At 39.2% G+C, this 17,564-nt stretch overlaps 1 protein-coding gene across 5 annotated transcripts in view; it reads right to left on the minus strand.

Annotated features, from left to right (window-relative positions):
- LOC112229931 (sterile alpha motif domain-containing protein 12) overlaps window positions 1-17,564 on the minus strand; it is a 102,171-nt gene extending 84,607 nt beyond the window's left edge. For 2 of the 5 annotated variants that reach the window (XR_006080550.1, XM_024396081.2), the window contains exons 1-2: window positions 17,315-17,560; window positions 17,020-17,210 (exon numbers count right to left, since the gene is read on the minus strand). Coding sequence is in view for 2 of the 5 variants with exons in the window: in XM_024396081.2 (XP_024251849.1) it covers window positions 17,020-17,080 (61 nt within the window). In the remaining 3 variants the exon portion in view is untranslated. Of the gene's footprint in view, window positions 1-17,019; window positions 17,211-17,314 lie in introns of all 5 variants that reach the window. The other 3 variants (XM_024396080.2, XM_024396082.2, XM_024396084.2) reach the window with 3 other exon arrangements.

Genomic DNA, 17,564 nt, shown 5'->3' on the forward strand with positions numbered 1-17,564 from the left:
AGATTTTTCTCTCTCAATAATATATAATAATGGCAATTACAACAATACTGAATGAACACGTATTTTAACTTAATAATACATAAATCAAATCAATTTAGTCTCAAATAAATAATTAAACATGTTCAACTTGGAATAAAATGCAGAAACACTGTGTTGGAGAAGAAAGTATAAGTGCAATATGTGCCATGTAAAAAAGCTAACGTTTAAGTTCCTTGCTCAGAACATATGAAAGCTGGTGGTTCCTTTTAACGAGTCTTCAATATTCCCAGTTAAGAAGTTTTAGGTTGTAGTTATGACTTATTTCTCTCTATACCATTTGTATGTCATTTACCTTTGACTATTGAATGTTCTTATAGGCACTTTAGTATTGCCAGCCTAATCTCGGGAGTTGATAGGCTTGATGTCAATAAACAGCACTGTGATTCAAGTATTGCGAAGAGCTGCTGGTAAACACAGGAAAGTGCTGTTTGAATGAATGCTTACGAGCCTGCTGCTGCCTACCACCGCTCAGTCAGACTGCTCTATAAAATATCAGACTTAAATTATAATATAATAAACAGAGAAATACGAGCCCTAGGTCATTAATATGGTCAAATCCGGAAACTATCAAATCAAATTTATTTGTCACATACACATGGTTAGCAGATGTTAATGCGAGTGTAGCGAAATGCTTGTGCTTCTAGTTCCGACAATGCAGTAATAACGAACAAGTAATCTAACTAACAATTCCAAAAAAACTACTCTTATACACAGTGTAAGGGGATAAAGAATATGTACATAAGGATATATGAATGAGTGATGGTACAGAGCAGCATAGGCAAGATACAGTAGATGATATCGAGTACAGTATATACATATGAGATGAGTATGTAAACCAAGTGGCATAGTTAAAGTGGCTAGTGATACATGTATTACATAAGGATGCAGTCGATGATATAGAGTACAGTATCTACGTATGCATATGAGATGAATAATGTAGGGTAAGTAACATTATATAAGGTAGCATTGTTTAAAGTGGCTAGTGATATATTTACATCATTTCCCATCAATTCCCATTATTAAAGTGGCTGGAGTAGAGTCAGTGTCATTGACAGTGTGTTGGCAGTAGCCACTCAATGTTAGTGGTGGCTGTTTAACAGTCTGATGGCCTTGAGATAGAAGCTGTTTTTCAGTCTCTCGGTCCCAGCTTTGATGCACCTGTACTGACCTCGCCTTCTGGATGACAGCAGGGTGAACAGGCAGTGGCTCGGGTGGTTGATATCATTTTGAAAACAAATGTTTATTCTTTCAGTGAAATACGGAACCGTTGCGTATTTTATCGAACGGGTGGCAACCCTAAGTCTAAATATTGAGGTTACATTGCACAACATTCAATGTTATGTCATAATTATATACAATTATGGCAAATTAATTCGTTTTTGTTAGGAAGAAACACAGTTCGCAACAAGCCAAGCGGCCCAAACTGCTGTATATACCCGGACTCTGCTTACACTGGAACGCAAGAGAAGTGACCATTTCCCCTAGTTAATATTGCCTGATAACATGCATTTATTTTAACTAAATATGCAGGTTTAAAAAAATATATACTTGTGTACTGATTTTAAGAAAGGCATTGACGTTATGTACATTGGTGCAATGACAGTGCTTTTTTCGTGAATGCACTTTTGTTAAATCGTCACCAGTTTGGCGAAGTAGGCTGTGATTTGATGATAAATTAACAGGCACCGCATTGATCATATTCAACGCAGGACAAGCTAGTTAGACTAGTAATATCAACCAGGTGTAGTTAACTAGTGATTATGTTAAGATTGTTTTCTTATAAAGGTTAAGTTTAACGCTAGCTAGCAACTTACCGTGGCTCCTTGCAGCCACAAGGTCCTTTTGAATGTAATCGGCCATAATCAGCGTCCAAAAATGCCGATTGTTATGAAACCATGAAATCGTCCCTGACAATTAAATCGGTCTACCTCTAACCCCCTGTATATTGTTATTTTTTAAAACTTTTGTTTATTTGGTAAATATTTTCTTAACTCTTCTTGAACAGCACAGTTGGTTAAGGGCTTGTAAGTAAGCATTTTACGGTAAGGTCTACACTTGCTGTATTCGGCACAAGTGACAGTTTGATTCAATTTTTTTTATTTGACTACAACATTACTAATCGCTTCAGCCATATTGTATTCAATAAAAGCAGTTAGGATGGATAAGATATCATGACAGATTCATTATGGTTTCACAAAGACGGTCTTCATATTCACAGAGCAGCCTATATTTAGTCAGTCACTGATTAGAGAACCTCCTATTCCTCCGACTAAGCTTGTGTAACTCCCAATTACTGATTCGATTTAAATTGGAAGGCATCCTTTTTTTCACTGACGCACACTATGTACTGAGGCAGATTCCCGCACAGCGATACAAGGATGATGTAACTCAGTCTAATTTTAGACCTGATAAATATGCAATTGATGCAAGGCACCGAGAACACGTAACTGCTATGGTGTCCCATGTGTACTATAACATCAGCAAAACATTTTTTAGCTGTCTGTCACAATAATCAATTCAGTCAAGGGCATGAATGACCTCTAAGAGGGTGTGGTTTTTCCGAACTCTGGTGCATTTACCCCCTTAGTTCGTTTGGACTGGTGTGAACACTGTCCACACTCGGGAGCTCACTAAAACAATGCACCACCGTTCGCTCGAAAAGGGTGGGCTCGGTTCAATTCGCACCGGGAGAGGATCGCTGCAGATGGAAACGCAGTCCCGACCAAACAGTCATGCATTATTATCGGTTGTTTGAGTGCGAGCATTTGATATAATACAAAAACGGTATCATAACTTGATCTCTGAAACGGTGTGAGTAGCAGCGCATCCGATGCAGATTAGGGAGACGGGAGCTATAGGCTATTCACGTCGCAGTTATAGTGGCTATTGCGCTCTTTTCTCACACGTTGTTGGAAGAACAAAGTGAAAGTAATATTTGGACACAAGTGACGCTTCATGATCATCATACATGGATTTAACTTGAGCATGTTTGTCTAATAAACAAATGTTCATGGACACGTGGTTTTGTTTAGGACTTTTGTCAACTCAACCAGACCAAATGGGGTGGGGGGAAACAATGTAACTAACAGTTTGAATATAGCGCAAAACTAAGTGGAAATACTAGGGGGTAAAGAAACGTAAGAAAGTAGGACCTATTTTTGTCATGAATATGATTCCCATCTCCTTTGAATAAAGAACGTGTTTTCAAAATGATAGGTCATTAATATGGTCAAATCTGGAAACTAAGGCTCGTATTTCTGTGAGTTTATTATAATTAAGTCTATGATTTGATAGAGCAGTCTGTCTGAGCGGTGGTAGGCAGCAGCAGGCTTGTAAGCATTCATTCAAACAGCAATTTCCTGCGATTGCCAGCAGCTATTCGCAATACTTGAAGCTAAGCGCTGTTTATGACTTCAAGCCTATCAACTCCCGAGATTAGGCTGGCAATACTATAGTGCCTATAAGTAGTCAATAGTCATAGGTAAATTAAATACAAAATGGTATAGAGAGAAATAGGTTGTAGTTATTATAGGACTAAAACTCCTTACCTGGGAATATTGAAGACTCATGTTAAAAGGAACCACCAGCTTTCATATGTTATGAGCAAGGAACTTAAACGTTAGCTTTTTACATGGCACATATAGCACTTATACTTTCTTTTCCAGCACAGTGTTTCTGCATTATTTAAACCAAATTGTTTCAGACTAAATTGATTTTATGTATTATATTATGTTTAAAAGTGTAAATTCAGTATTGTTGTAATTGTGTGTGTTACTTCAGCTTTTATTTCTTTCATCAAATTCCCAGTAGGTCAGAAGTTTACATACACTCAATTAGTATTTGGTAGCATTGCCTTTAAATTGTTTAACTTGGGTCAAACGTTCTGGGTAACCTTCCACAAGCTTCCCACAATACGTTGGGTGAATTTTGGCCCATTCCTCCTGACAGAGCTGGAGTAATTTAGTCAGGTTTGTAGGCCTCCTTGCTCACACACGCCTTTTCCGTTTTTCCAACACATTTTCTATAGGATTGAGATCAGGGCTTTGTGATGGCCAGTCCAATACCTTGACTTTATTGTCCTTAAGCCATTTTGCCACAACTTTGGAAGTGTGCATTGTCCATTTGGAAGACCCATTTGCAACCAAGCTTTAACTTCCTGACTGATGTCTTGAGATGTCGCTTCAATATCTCCACATCATTTTCTCTCCTCATGATGCCATCTATTTTGTAAAGTGCACCAGTCACTCCTGCAGCAAAGCACCCCCACAACATAATGCCACCCCCGTGCTTCACGGTTGGGATGGTGTTCTTCGGCTTCCAAGCATCCCCATGTTCCTCCCAACATAACAATGGTCATTATGGCCAAACAGTTCCATTTTTTTGCTTCATCAGACCAGAGGACATTTCTCCAAAAAGTACAATCTTTGTCCCCATATGCAGTTGCAAACCGTAGTCTGGCTTTTTTATGGCGGTTTTGGAGCACTGGCTTCTTCCTTGCTGAGCGGCCTTTCAGGTTACGTCGATATAGGACTGGTTTTACTGTGCACATGAATACTTTTGTCCCCTTTTCCTACAGCATCTTTACAAGGTCCTTTGCTGATGTTCTGGGATTGATTTGCACTTTCCACACCAAAGTACGTTAATCTCTAGACAGAACACGTCTTCTTCCTGAGCGGTATGACAGCTGTGTGGTCCCATGGTGTTTATATTTGCGTACTATTGTTTGTACAGATGAACGTGGTACCTTCAGGCATTTGGAAATTGCTCCCAAAGATGAACCAGACTTGTTGAAGTCTACCATTTGTTATCTGAGGTCTTGGCTGATTTATTTTGATTTTTCCACGATGTCAAGCAAAGAGGCACTGAGTTTAAAGGTAGGCCTTGAAATACACCCACAGGTACACCTCCAATTGACTCAAATTATGTCAATTAGCCTATCAGAAGCTTTTAAAGCCATGACATCATTTTCTGGAATTTTCCAAGCTGTTTAACTTCTTTAGGAACGTGGGCAGCATTGAGTAGCTTGGATGAATAAGGTTCCCAGAGTAAACTGCCTGCTACTCAGGCCCAAAAGCTAGAATATGTATATAATTAGTAGATTTGGATAGAAAACACTCTGACGTTTCTAAAACTGTTTGAATGATGTCTGAGTATAACGGAACTCATATGGCAAACCTGGAGTTTGTAGTTTTTCAAATCTTTGCCTATCCAATATACAGTGTCTAAGGGGTCATATTGCACTTCCAACGGCTTCCACTAGATGTCAACGGTCTTTAGAACCTTGTTTCAGGCTTCTACTGTGAAGGGGGAGAGAATAAGAGCTGTTTGAGTCAGAGGTCTGGCAGAATGCCATGAGCTCAGTCAGGTGCACGCCCGTGAGAGTTGGCTGCATTCCATCGCATTTCTAAAGACTAAGGAATTGTCTGGTTGAAACATTGAAGATTTGTGATAAAAACATCCTAAAGATTGATTCTATACATTGTTTGACATGTTTCTACGAACTGTAATATAACTTTTTTGACTTTGTCTGAACTAAGTGATCGCGCATTTGATTACTGGGCTAAACGCGAACAAAAAGGGAGGTATTTGGACATATATGATGGACTTTATCGAAACACAAACATTTATTGTGGAACTGGGACTCCTGGGAGTGCATTCCGATGAAGATCAAAGGTAAGTGAATATTTATAACGCTATTTCTGAGTTTTGTGACACCTCTCCTTTTTTGGAAAATGGCTGTATGTTTCTGTAACTTGGCGCTGACCAAACATAATCGCAAAGTGTGCTTTCGCCGTAAAGCCTTTTTGAAATCTGACACAGTGGCTGGATTAACGAGAAGTTTCTTTAAAATGGGACGCTAGCATCCCACATATCCCAGAGAAATTTAAGGCATTCACCTCAGTGTATGTAAACTTCTGACCCACTGGAATTGAGATAATGAATTAAAAGTTGAATAATTTAAACAATTGTTGGAAACATTACTTGTGTCATTGCCAAAACTATAGTTTGTTAACTTTTTATGGCTGCAGGGGCAGTATTGAGTAGCTTAGATGAAAAGGTGCCCATTGTAAACGGCCAGCGCCTCAGTCTCAGTTGCTAATATATGCATATTATTATTAGTATTGGATAGAAAACTCTAAAGTTTCCAAAACTGTCAAAATATTTTCTGTGAGTATGACAGAACTGACATTGCAGGCGAAACCCTGAGGAAAATCAAAGCAGGAAGTGGCTTCTATTTTGAAAACTCCCAAGTTCCATAGCCTCCCTTTGCTCCATTTAAAAGGGATATGAGCCAGATTCCTTTTCTTATCGCTTCCTCAAGGTGTCAGTCTTCAGACATAGTTTCAGGCTTTTATTTTGAAAAATGAGCCAGAACAATAACATTGCGTCAAGTGGTCACATGAGTTTTGCTCGCGAGTTTGGATAGGTATTGCTTTTCCCTCTCCTACTGTGAAAGACATTTGCGGTTGATATATTTGATATATTATCGATTATATATTTTTAACAACAACCTGAGGATTGATTATAAAAAACATTTGACATGTTTCTGTGGACATTATGGAAACTATTTGAAATTTGTCTGCGTTGTCGTGACCGCTCGTTCCGGATATCTGAACATAACGCGACAAACAAACAGAGGTATTTTGGATCTAAAAATAATCTTTATGGAACAAAAGGAACTTTTGTTGTGTAACAGAGTCTTGTGAGTGAAAACATCCAAAGATCAAAAGGTAAACGATTAATTTAATTGCTTTTCTGATTTGTGACCGAGCTACCTGATGCTAAGTGTACTTAATGTTTTATCGTGCGATCGATAAACTTACACAAACGCTTGGATTGCTTTTGCTGTAAAGCATAATTTCAAAATCTGACACGACAGGTGGATTAACAAAAGGCTAAACTGGGTTTTCCTATATTGCACTTGGGATTTCATGAATATAAATATTTATTGTATGTAGCGCTATGCTATTCAGCGGTTGTTGATGACACTTATCCCAATATCGGGATTGCAGCCATAACAAGTTAACAAGATATTTGTAGAGGTTGAAAAACAAGTTAATGATTCCAACCTAAGTGTATGTAAAATTCCAACTTCAACTGTATGCATGCATGTATAAAAAAATAAAAACAACTATTGGTCAACTTCTAGTACTGGTACAGAGTCAGTTGCAGGGGTAAAGGTTAGTGGAGGTAATAGATACAAGTAGGTAGGGGGAAGTGACTACAAATAGATAAACAGCGAGTAACAGCAGTGTAGAAAACAAATGGGGGGGCGTTCAATGTAAATAGTCCTGTGGCCATTTGATTAATTGTTCAGCAATTAAATCAGCAGTGGGGTTAGAAGCTGTTAAGGAGCCTTTTGGTCCGAGAATATGGTACAGCTTGCCGTGAGGTAGCAGAGAGGGAAATAAACAAAACAAAAAAACAAAACAAAAAAAAATAAACTGTCCATGACTTGGGTGACTGGAGTCTGACAATTGCAAGGGCTTTCCTCTGACACCGGTTATTATATAGGTCCTGGATGGCAGGAAGCTTGGGCCCCAGTGATGTACTGGGCCGTATGCACTACCCTCTGTAGTGCCTTACGGTCAGATGCCGAACAGCTACCATACCAGGCGGTGATGCAACCGGTCAGGATGCTCTCGCTGTTGCAGCTGTTGAACTTTGAGGATCTGGGGACCCATGCCAAATCGTTTCAGTCTCCTGAGAGGGAAAAGGTTTTGTTGTGCCCTCGTCACAACGGTCTTGGTGTGTTTGGACCATGATAGTGTTGGTGATGTGAACACCAAGGAACTTGAGACTCTGGACCCGCTCCACTACAGCCCGTTGATGTTAATGGGGGCCTGTTCGGCCCGCCTTTTCCTGTAGTCCACGATCAGATCCTTCGTCTTGCTCACATTGAGGGAAGAGGTTGTTTTCCAGGTGGGAAAGGGCAGTGTGGAGTGCGATTGAGATTGCATCATCTGTGGATCTGTTGGGGCGGTATGCGAATTGGAGTGGGTCTAGTGTATCCGGGAGGATGCTGTTGATGTGAGCCATGACCAGCCTTTCAAAGCACTTCATGGCTACCGACTTGAGTGCTACGGGGCGGTAATCATTCAGGCAGGTCACCTTCCCTTCCTTGGGCACAGGGACTATGGTGGTCTGTTCGAATCTGTAATACCTACATGTTTCAGTCAGGGAGCGGTTGAAAATGTCAGTGAATACATCCTGGTAATCTATCTGGCCATCATGGCTTCTCGTTGGGATATGTATGTACGGTCACGGTGCACTAATTGATGAAGCAGATGACTGAGGTGGTATACTCCTCAATGCCACTGGATGAATCCCGCAACACATTCCACTTCTACTCAGTAAGTGTTTCATTACTTATTTACTTAATACATGAGTGGCAAGTCAGTACTGATGATGTTAACCGATTTCCTTATAGGACCTGTAACTAATAAAATCTTTTGCATTTATTTAGTTCAGCGTACATGAAAATATTAAATTGCGTTTATATGGTCTTTATATTTCACAAAATATTTGGTCCAACAGGCTGTCCCAACACGAAAGTTAATTCTGACAGTGTAAAAAGGCCTTTAGAGGACTCTAAAATGTATTCCTTACCCATTTGAAGAGAAATTTATTCATGTGTTTGACAAGATTCTCTCAGGAGAACCCATTTACATTATAGAGGAGCCCACATTGATCCCGGAACCCAAGTTTGGGAACCACTGTAATACTATCTCCCTGCTTGCTTCAACACTTCCTCTCTCTCTCTCCTTTGCATCCTTCATTGCAGCCTGACTCACCCCCGTCTGGCTCACTACTCTCTATAAAGAACATTTATTTTGTTATGAGAACTTATAGTAGAAAATCTTTTGATTATAGCTAGCTTAATTTCGGTCAACTGCTCCTGTTGAGATCAGGCGCCGTTCAACTTTAGCTAGACATTTGACTGAAATATCAGCAACAATTTACCAGTTGTACACTCATTCCCAGAGAGTCAGTTTTTTTTGGTTTGGGGGGGATTGTCTGTTGACACGGCATGAGTCGAGGGATGTTTAAAAATTCCCACTGATACTTGCCACTAAGTCTGGGCTGAGGTAGTTCGTTTCACCTCTCGGTCTATGGTCGTGGGCGGAGTTTCACCCATTCATAAACATCAATATCCTGTCAGGGAAGATTGAATCTACATTTGCCCAGTATTTTAGCGATCGATGTGAGATTTGGCGGCGCATAATCAGTCAGTTCTGTACCTGCCTGGCTGAGTGGCAGTGTGGGTAGAATGAGCGAGTTCGCCTGGCAACCAGAGCACGATACACGAGGAAATAAAACTTGGTAGACTGCCTGGAAATGAATTTGCAAGATCAAACGTTTCTAATATTTCTCATATTAACATATTTGATTATTTTCTGTTCTCTCCATTTAAATTTAAGTAGCAACTTGAGAAAATGTCTGATTTTCAAGGTATTCCAGTACTTCGATTTCAGAGTGCCAAATTCAAGTACTTTAAGCACCTTGTGCGAACCCTGATGCACAGTGAGGAGGGTCAGTGTAGGGTGCATTAGAGAGGCTGAGCAGAAATAGAGGCCTGACTGAAGGGAATGGATAGGCTCGGCCAAAGTTTGAGAGCATCGGTCAGATGGATCGGCCAGGGCATCCAATTGTAGGCTAAAGCAATGTTCTGTAACAGTTCACTGGAACCCTCAGCCACAAAGCTGTTCAGTGTCCCAAGTACTATGCAACAGATGACATAAGCAGTCATAACAACTTATGTCAGTATGTGCAAGATAAGCATCCACTCTCATACAGTAGATCATGCAACGGGACATTATGCCATGACTGTGTACGTATCATTTGTCATGGAACGACACCAGTTATGATATCACAGACAACTTAATGAGAATTAAGTCCTCTACATGTTTCTCAGTGCTGTGATGAGTTGGCCTTCATCTCGTAGAGCCATCATCAAGCACAACAGTGGAACTCAGTGCAAATTTGTAATGGCACGGGTCTTTTATCAAGGCTGTGTATGTGTGTGTCGATTGAGGGAGGTAGGGTGTCTGCCCATAGGCTTTCTCACGAACAAGATGTAATTGGTCTTTCGAGTGTGTGTGATTCATAACTGTCTCAGACGGTCATGATATACCTCATCTCCAAGACAGTATGCCTGCTTCACCACAGGATCTTCACTCACAGCAATAACATCACCTCGCCATTCCTAGCATTTTAGACAGAGTCTGCTAGAATAGATTTCATGCGACTAAATAACTCTAAGATCAAGGTGTCTCGACTGGAGATCAAGCAGTTGAAGTAATGCTGTGTTTTATCACTTGCGGGTTATGCACTACTGTGCGGAAAATACTTCGCTAGATTTTGTTTTAGATCAAATACAGTGCCTTGCGAAATATGTATTTATCATCATTAGTCATTTAGGTCAACATTGGATCATTCAGAGATTCTCACTGAACTTCTGGAGAGAGTTTGCTGCACTGAAAGTAAAGGGGCTGAATAATTTTGCACTCCCAATTTCAGTTTTTGATTTGTTAAAAAAGTTTGAAATATCCAATAAATGTCGTTCCACTTCATGATTGTGTCCCACTTGTTGTTGATTCTTCACAAAAAAAATACAGTTTTATCTTTATGTTTGAAGCCTGAAATGTGGCAAAAGGTCGCAAAGTTCAAGGGGGCCGAATACTTTCGCAAGGCACTATATGAATAAATTAAACAAAAATATAAATTCATGACTTAAACATTTAAATAAACCAAGGTCCTTCTAAAAACGGCATTTTCAAACAGCTAATAATTGTCTCACGTGTTATACATGATTAATACTGTACCTGCATTCACCAATCTAAGAGTTGGTAGCAGTTCGTACTATAACATTGCAGAATCACCATTTTACTCAACTTCCTCACATCAAAACATGACAATGAGTTGACATGAAAGCACACACATCTTGGACCAGGCTACATCACATTGCTACCAAGGTGCAACTCCCAACATAAGGATGCTACTGTTTTTTAAAACCAGCCTGGTTTCATAGACACACACACACACATATATATATATATATATACATATACAGTGGGGCAAAAAAGTATTTAGTCAGCCACCAATTGTGCAAGTTCTCCCACTTAAAAAGATGAGAAGCCTGTAATTTTCATCATAGGTACACTTCAACTATGACAGACAAGATGAGGGAACAAAATCCAGAAAATCACATTGTAGGATTTTTTTATGAATTTATTTTCAAATTATGGTGGAAAATAAGTATTTGATCACCTACAAACAACTGTGTGTGTGTATATATATATATGTATGTATATTATTTTTTTTCACACAGACATGCATGTAAACATAAATCATAGTAAATGTAAATCCAGGACACAATTAGTATGATTTGTTACATTTGCTATTTTATTAGGATCCCCATTAGCTGTTGCAAAAGCAGCAGCTACTCTTCCTGGGGTCCACACAAAACATAATACAGAACATCATTAGACAAGAACAGCTCAAGGCCAAAACTACATACATTTTTTTTTAAAGGCACACATAGCCTACATATCAATGCATACACAAACTATCTAGGTCAAATAGGGGAGAGGCGTTGTCCTGCGAGGTGTTGCTTTATCTGTTTATTGAAACCAGGTTTGCGGTTTATTTGAGCAATATGAGATGGAAGGAAGTTCCATGCAATAAGGGCTAGAGGTCGACCGATTATGATTTTTCAACGCCAATACCGATTATTGGAGGACCAAAAAAAGCCGATACGGTCACGCCCTGACCATAGAGAGCCCTTGTTTCTCTATGGTGTAGTAGGTCAGGGCATGACTGGGGGGTATTCTAGTTTATTATTTCTATGTGGGGTTCTAGGTTATAATTTTTATGTTGGTGATTTGTATGATTCCCAATTAGAGGCAGCTGGTAATCTTTGTCTCTAATTGGGGATCATATTAAGGTATCATTTTTCCCACGTGTTTGTGGGATATTGTTTTGTGTACCACGTAGTCACGTTTCGTTGTTTAGTTTATTGTTGTTGCTAAGTTTTACTATGAATAAGTTATGTGGAACTCAACATTCGCTGCGCCTTGGTCAGTCTCTCGTGACATACTGATTAATTGCCTGATTTTTAAATTTTATTTGTAATAATGGTAATTACAACAATACTGAATGAACACTTATTTTAACTTAATATAATACATCAAATCAATTTAGCCTCAAATAAATAATTATTTGGTTTAAATAATGCAAAAACAAAGTGTTGGAGAAGAAAGTAAAAGTGCAATAGGTGCCATGTAAGAAAGCTAACGTTTAAGTTCCTTGCTCAGAACATGAGAAAACTGGTGGTTCCTTTTAACATGAGTCTTCAATATTCCCAGGTAAGAAGATTTAGGTTATTATAGGAATATTTGTCTCTATACAATTTGTATTTCATACACAAATGGTATAGTATTGGTATTGACTATTGGATGTTCTTATAAGCACTTTAGTATTACCAGTGTAACAGTATAGCTTCCGTCCCTCTCCTCGCCCCTACCTGGGCTCGAACCAGGAACAGATCGACAGCCACCCTCTGAAGCATTGTTACCCATTGCTCCACAAAAGCCGCGGCCCTTGCAGAGCAAGGGGAACAACTACTACAAGTCTCAGAGCGAGTGACTTTTGAAACGCTATTAGCGCACACCCCACTAACCAGCTAGCCATTTCACATTGGTTACACCAACCTAATCTCGGGAGTTGATAGGCTTGAAGTCATAAACAGCGCAATGCTTGAAGCATTGCGAAGAGCTGCTGGCAAACGCACAAAAGTGCTGTTAGAATGAATGCTTACGAACCTGCTGCTGATTACCACCGCTCAGTCAGAATGCTCTATCAAATCATAGACTTAATTATAACATAACACAGAAATACGAGCCTTAGGTCATTAATATGGTCAAATCTGGAAACTATAATTTCGAAAATGAAACATTTATTCTTTCAGTGAAATACGGAACCGTTCCGTATTTTAGCTAACGGGTGGCATCCATAAGTCTAAATATTCATGTTACATTGCAAAACCTTAAATGTTATGTCATAATTACGTAAAATTCTGGCAAATTAGTTCGCAACGAGCCAGGCAGCCCAAACTGTTGCATATACCCTGACTCTAAAAGAAATTCATGTTAGCAGGCAATATTAACTAAATATGCAGGTTTAAAAATATATACTTGTGTATTGATTTTAAGAAAGGCATTGATGTTAATTAGGTACACATTAGTGCAACGACAGTGCTTTTTTCGTGAATGCGCTTGTTAAATCACCTGTTTGGCGAAGTAGGCTATGATTCAATGATAAATTAACAGGCACCTCATCGATTATATGCAACGCAGGACAAGCTAGCTAAACTTGTAATATCAACCATGTGTAGTTAACTTGATTATGTTAAGATTTATAAAAAACAGATACGTTTAATGCAAGCTAGCACCTTACCATGGCTCCTTGCTGCACTCGCATAACAGGTATTCAGCCTGCCACACAGTCTCCTCGTGAAGTGCAATGCAATCGGCCATGATCGGTGTCCAAAAATGCCGATTGTTATGAAAACTTGAAAATCGGCCCTAATTAATCGGCCATTCCGATTAATCAGTCGACTTCTAATAAGGGCTCTATATAATACTGTACATTTTCTTGAATTTGTTCTGGATTTGGGGACTATGAAAAGACCCCTGGTGGCATGTCTGGTGGGATAAGTGTGTGTAAGTTGACTACGCAAACAATTTGGGATTTTCCACACAATGTTTCTTATAAAAAGTAGTGATTCAGCCAGTCAACTCTTAGCTAAGAGAGACTGGCATGCATAGTATTTATATCAACCCTCTGATTACAATTACGAGCAAAACATTCTGTTCTGGGCCAGCTGCAGCTTAACTAGGTATTTCCTTGCCGCACTGGACCACACAATAATCAAGAGTAGACAAAACTAGAGCCTGTAGAACACTCCAAAAAGCACGGTGTCAAAAAAAGCAGAGCATCTCTTTATTACGGCTAGACCTCGCCCCATCTTTGCAACCATTAAATCTGTAGATTTTGACCATGACAGTTTACAATCTAAAGCAACACCAAGTAATTTAGTCTCCTCAACTTGTTCAACAGCCACACCATTCATTACCAGATTCAGCTGAGGTCTAGCACTTATGGAATGATTTGTACCAAATACAATGCTCTTAGTTTTAGAGATGTACAGGACCAGTTTATTACTGGTCACCCATTCCAAAACAGACTACAACTCTTTGTTAAGGATTTCAGTAACTTCATTAGCTGTGGTTGCTGATGCGTATATGGTTGAATCATCAGCATACATGCTTTGTTTTATTGCCAGTGGCAGGTCATTGGTAAAAATAGAAAAGAGTAGAGGGCCTAGAGAGCTGCCCTGCGGTACACCACACTTTACATGTTTGACATTAGAGACACTTCAATTAAAGAAAACCCTTTGAGTTCAGTCAGATGGATTGAGAGCTGAGGTTGAAAAGCCAACATGTTTTTTCAACAGGTTATGGTCAATACTATCAAAAGCTGCACTGATATCTAAAAGTACAGCTCCCACAATCTTCTTATTATCAATTTCTTTCAACTAATCATCAGTCATTTGTGTCAGTGCAGTACATGTTGAAAGCCCTTCTCTATACGCGTGCTGAAAGACCGTTGTTAATTTGTTTACAGAGAAATAGCATTGTATTTGGTCAAACAAGTTTTTCCAACAGTTTGATAAGAGCTAGCAGCAAGCTTATAGGTCTGCTGTTAGAACCAGTAAAGGCTGCTTTACCACTCTTGGGAAGCAGAATTACTTTGAATTCCCTCCAGGCCTGAGGACAAAGACATTCCTCTAGGCTCAGATTAAAAATATGACAGATAGCTGACTCTATAGCCACTCCTACCATCCTTAGTAGTTTTCCATCTAAATTGTCAATGCCAGGAGGTTTGTCATTATTGATCATTAACAATTTTTCCACCTCTTCCACACTAACTTTACAAAATTCAAACTTGCACTGCTTTTCTTATGCATGAATATAATACCTCACTGTTTGTTGTGGGAATTTCCTGCCCAAGTTTGCCAATGAAATAATAATTTAAATAATTGGCAACAGCAAATGTTTTGTGATGAATAAGCCATCTGATTTGATGAAAAATGGAGTTTAAATAGTCTTCCTGCCCATAATTTCATTTAAAGTACTTCAAGTTTTTTTCCCGTTATTCTTTATATCATTGAGCTTGGCTTCATAATAAAGTTCTCTTCTTTTTGTTGAGTTTAGTCACAATTTCTCAATTTTCAGTAAGTAAGCCAGTCAAATGTACAGCCAGACTTATAGAATGGACTGTAGAATCATGCAGTGTTGGTTTGCGCGTGTGACCGAGTACGCACACTTCGTTGTTTTTTCTTTCTATTGAATACACTATTGTCCAGTTTAAAAATTATCGATTATTCTGACAATTGACAACCTGAGGATTAATTATAAACATTGCTTGACATGTTGAGACAAACTTCACCGGTACTATTAGGATGTATTCGTCTGCATGTTTTGACCGCCTTTGAGCCAGTGGATTACTGAACAAAACACGCCAACAACACAGAGTCTTTATCAAACAAAATGAATATTTATTGTGTAGCTGGGACTCTTGTGACTGCAACCATATGAAGATCTTCAAAGGTAAGTGATTAATTTTAATAGCCATTTCTGACTTTTGTAATTACTTTACTTGGTTGTAAAATGTTTGTATACTTTTGTAAGCGAGGCGCTGTCCCCAGATAATTGCATGGTATGCTTTTTTTGCATGGTATTGCAATTTCACCGGATATTGCCGAGGTGGGTCGCTAGCGGAACGCCTGCGCCAGAAAGGTTAACCTAACCCTAACCTTAAACCCTAGCCTAGCTAACATTAGCCACAACAAATAGCAACTCGTAACCCATTTCGTTCAAATTGCAACTCGTAACATATCATACAAAATGAATGATGGACATCCACAAATGAATACATACCATATGAAATGTAACATATCATACTAATTGGAGTGTCCAGGATTTACAATTACAATCTTACATCTACCTCTGAATCCAGGTTGTTTAAACTCATACTAGCACAGTGAGGACTCATCACAGAACATCCTACATGTAATTTTTTATTAATTACAGGACATGTTTGCAGGTTAGAGAGTAGGACCAAGCTACATTTTGTCTCTATGTACATAGGCCCTATATGGTATTAGTAATAATTAAAATGTTTTCTAGATATAGGTGCATCCTCACTAAAAGTGTGTAAAAGCTGAGCATTCTGTGTAAGAAATATACAAATGTAATCTCCAGTGCATTAAAAGGATGTTTGGGCAGCTTTAGCAGGATAAGAGCTGACCTTGTGTGAGATTAGAAATGCCTCTGATGTGCACTTCAAATGTCTACACACAATATCTGCAAAGCAATTGATTGCAGTGTCAATAATTTCTACAGATGAAGGAATAATTTATCTGCAAATATAGCAAAAGGTACCACAGTGAAGGTGGTCCTTGAGAGAATGTAATATGGTTTTACAAGATTTAAACGTATAGGCATGTTGAATAGTCCTGCGTGTGCAGTCTGGTCATACCTGCCAAATAGGACTTTAGACTTCATTCCTCACCTCTCCATAAAATATCCCAGGAGATGCGGAGGTGACCCAGGACAACACATGAATAATACGCATGACGACACAGTCGGTGTGTAATGTTATCAGCTTAAATAGAAACAAATGTTGCATTTTAAAATTGTGATTAAATGGTGCGTGTTGATGACACTAAACCAAGTTACATTTTCACCTGAGAAGTGGAACAGGAGAGACTGGTTCGTATCGACAATTATGGTAGCATCAGTGCATGGTAGAAATGAATGATCACGATGTCAGCAACCTGTCCACAATAATTCTCATCCCACCTGACACAGAGAAGGGTTGCATTACCATAGGTTATGAGCCCACCAAACATACCTCTCATTGGATTCTGAATCCACAAGATGCCTCCAAGAACGTGAGGTGACTGGCCGAACATCGCAGTTGGAACTGCACACTATGACTTGGCTACAGCTTCTTGCCTTCTTCACCGAATATCACTGGTCTGAACAAAAGCCGTTCACGGGTCTAGATGGCATAACTCCTGTTAACTGCTAAACCAACCTTCACTGTAAATATTCGGTAGAAATAACGCGCCATGTAATTAATGCAAGTAAAAGGGTTTAAAATGTCAAAACAAAGTGATGTTTCCCTACGCATACGGAACACTCACCGGGGGCTTCAGTGTCCTAGTGAACAGGTGCAGACCTCGAGCACAACACGATAACAGCCCACGTCACACATTTAGACTAATTATGCCAATGGTTGCTCAAAATGTATCCCCACCTGCATAGGCTGTATATCATTATTGAAGACAGAAGACCTATTCTGTAGTATTTTCAGCACAGCTCTTTCTAAGCAAAGCTGCATGGGGTTTCAAATACTGACTGACGCCTGCGCATTAATACTGCTCTATATAGCAC

The sequence above is a fragment of the Oncorhynchus tshawytscha genome, linkage group LG31 (genome assembly GCF_018296145.1).
Source record: "Oncorhynchus tshawytscha isolate Ot180627B linkage group LG31, Otsh_v2.0, whole genome shotgun sequence".
Classification (NCBI taxonomy): domain Eukaryota; kingdom Metazoa; phylum Chordata; class Actinopteri; order Salmoniformes; family Salmonidae; genus Oncorhynchus; species Oncorhynchus tshawytscha.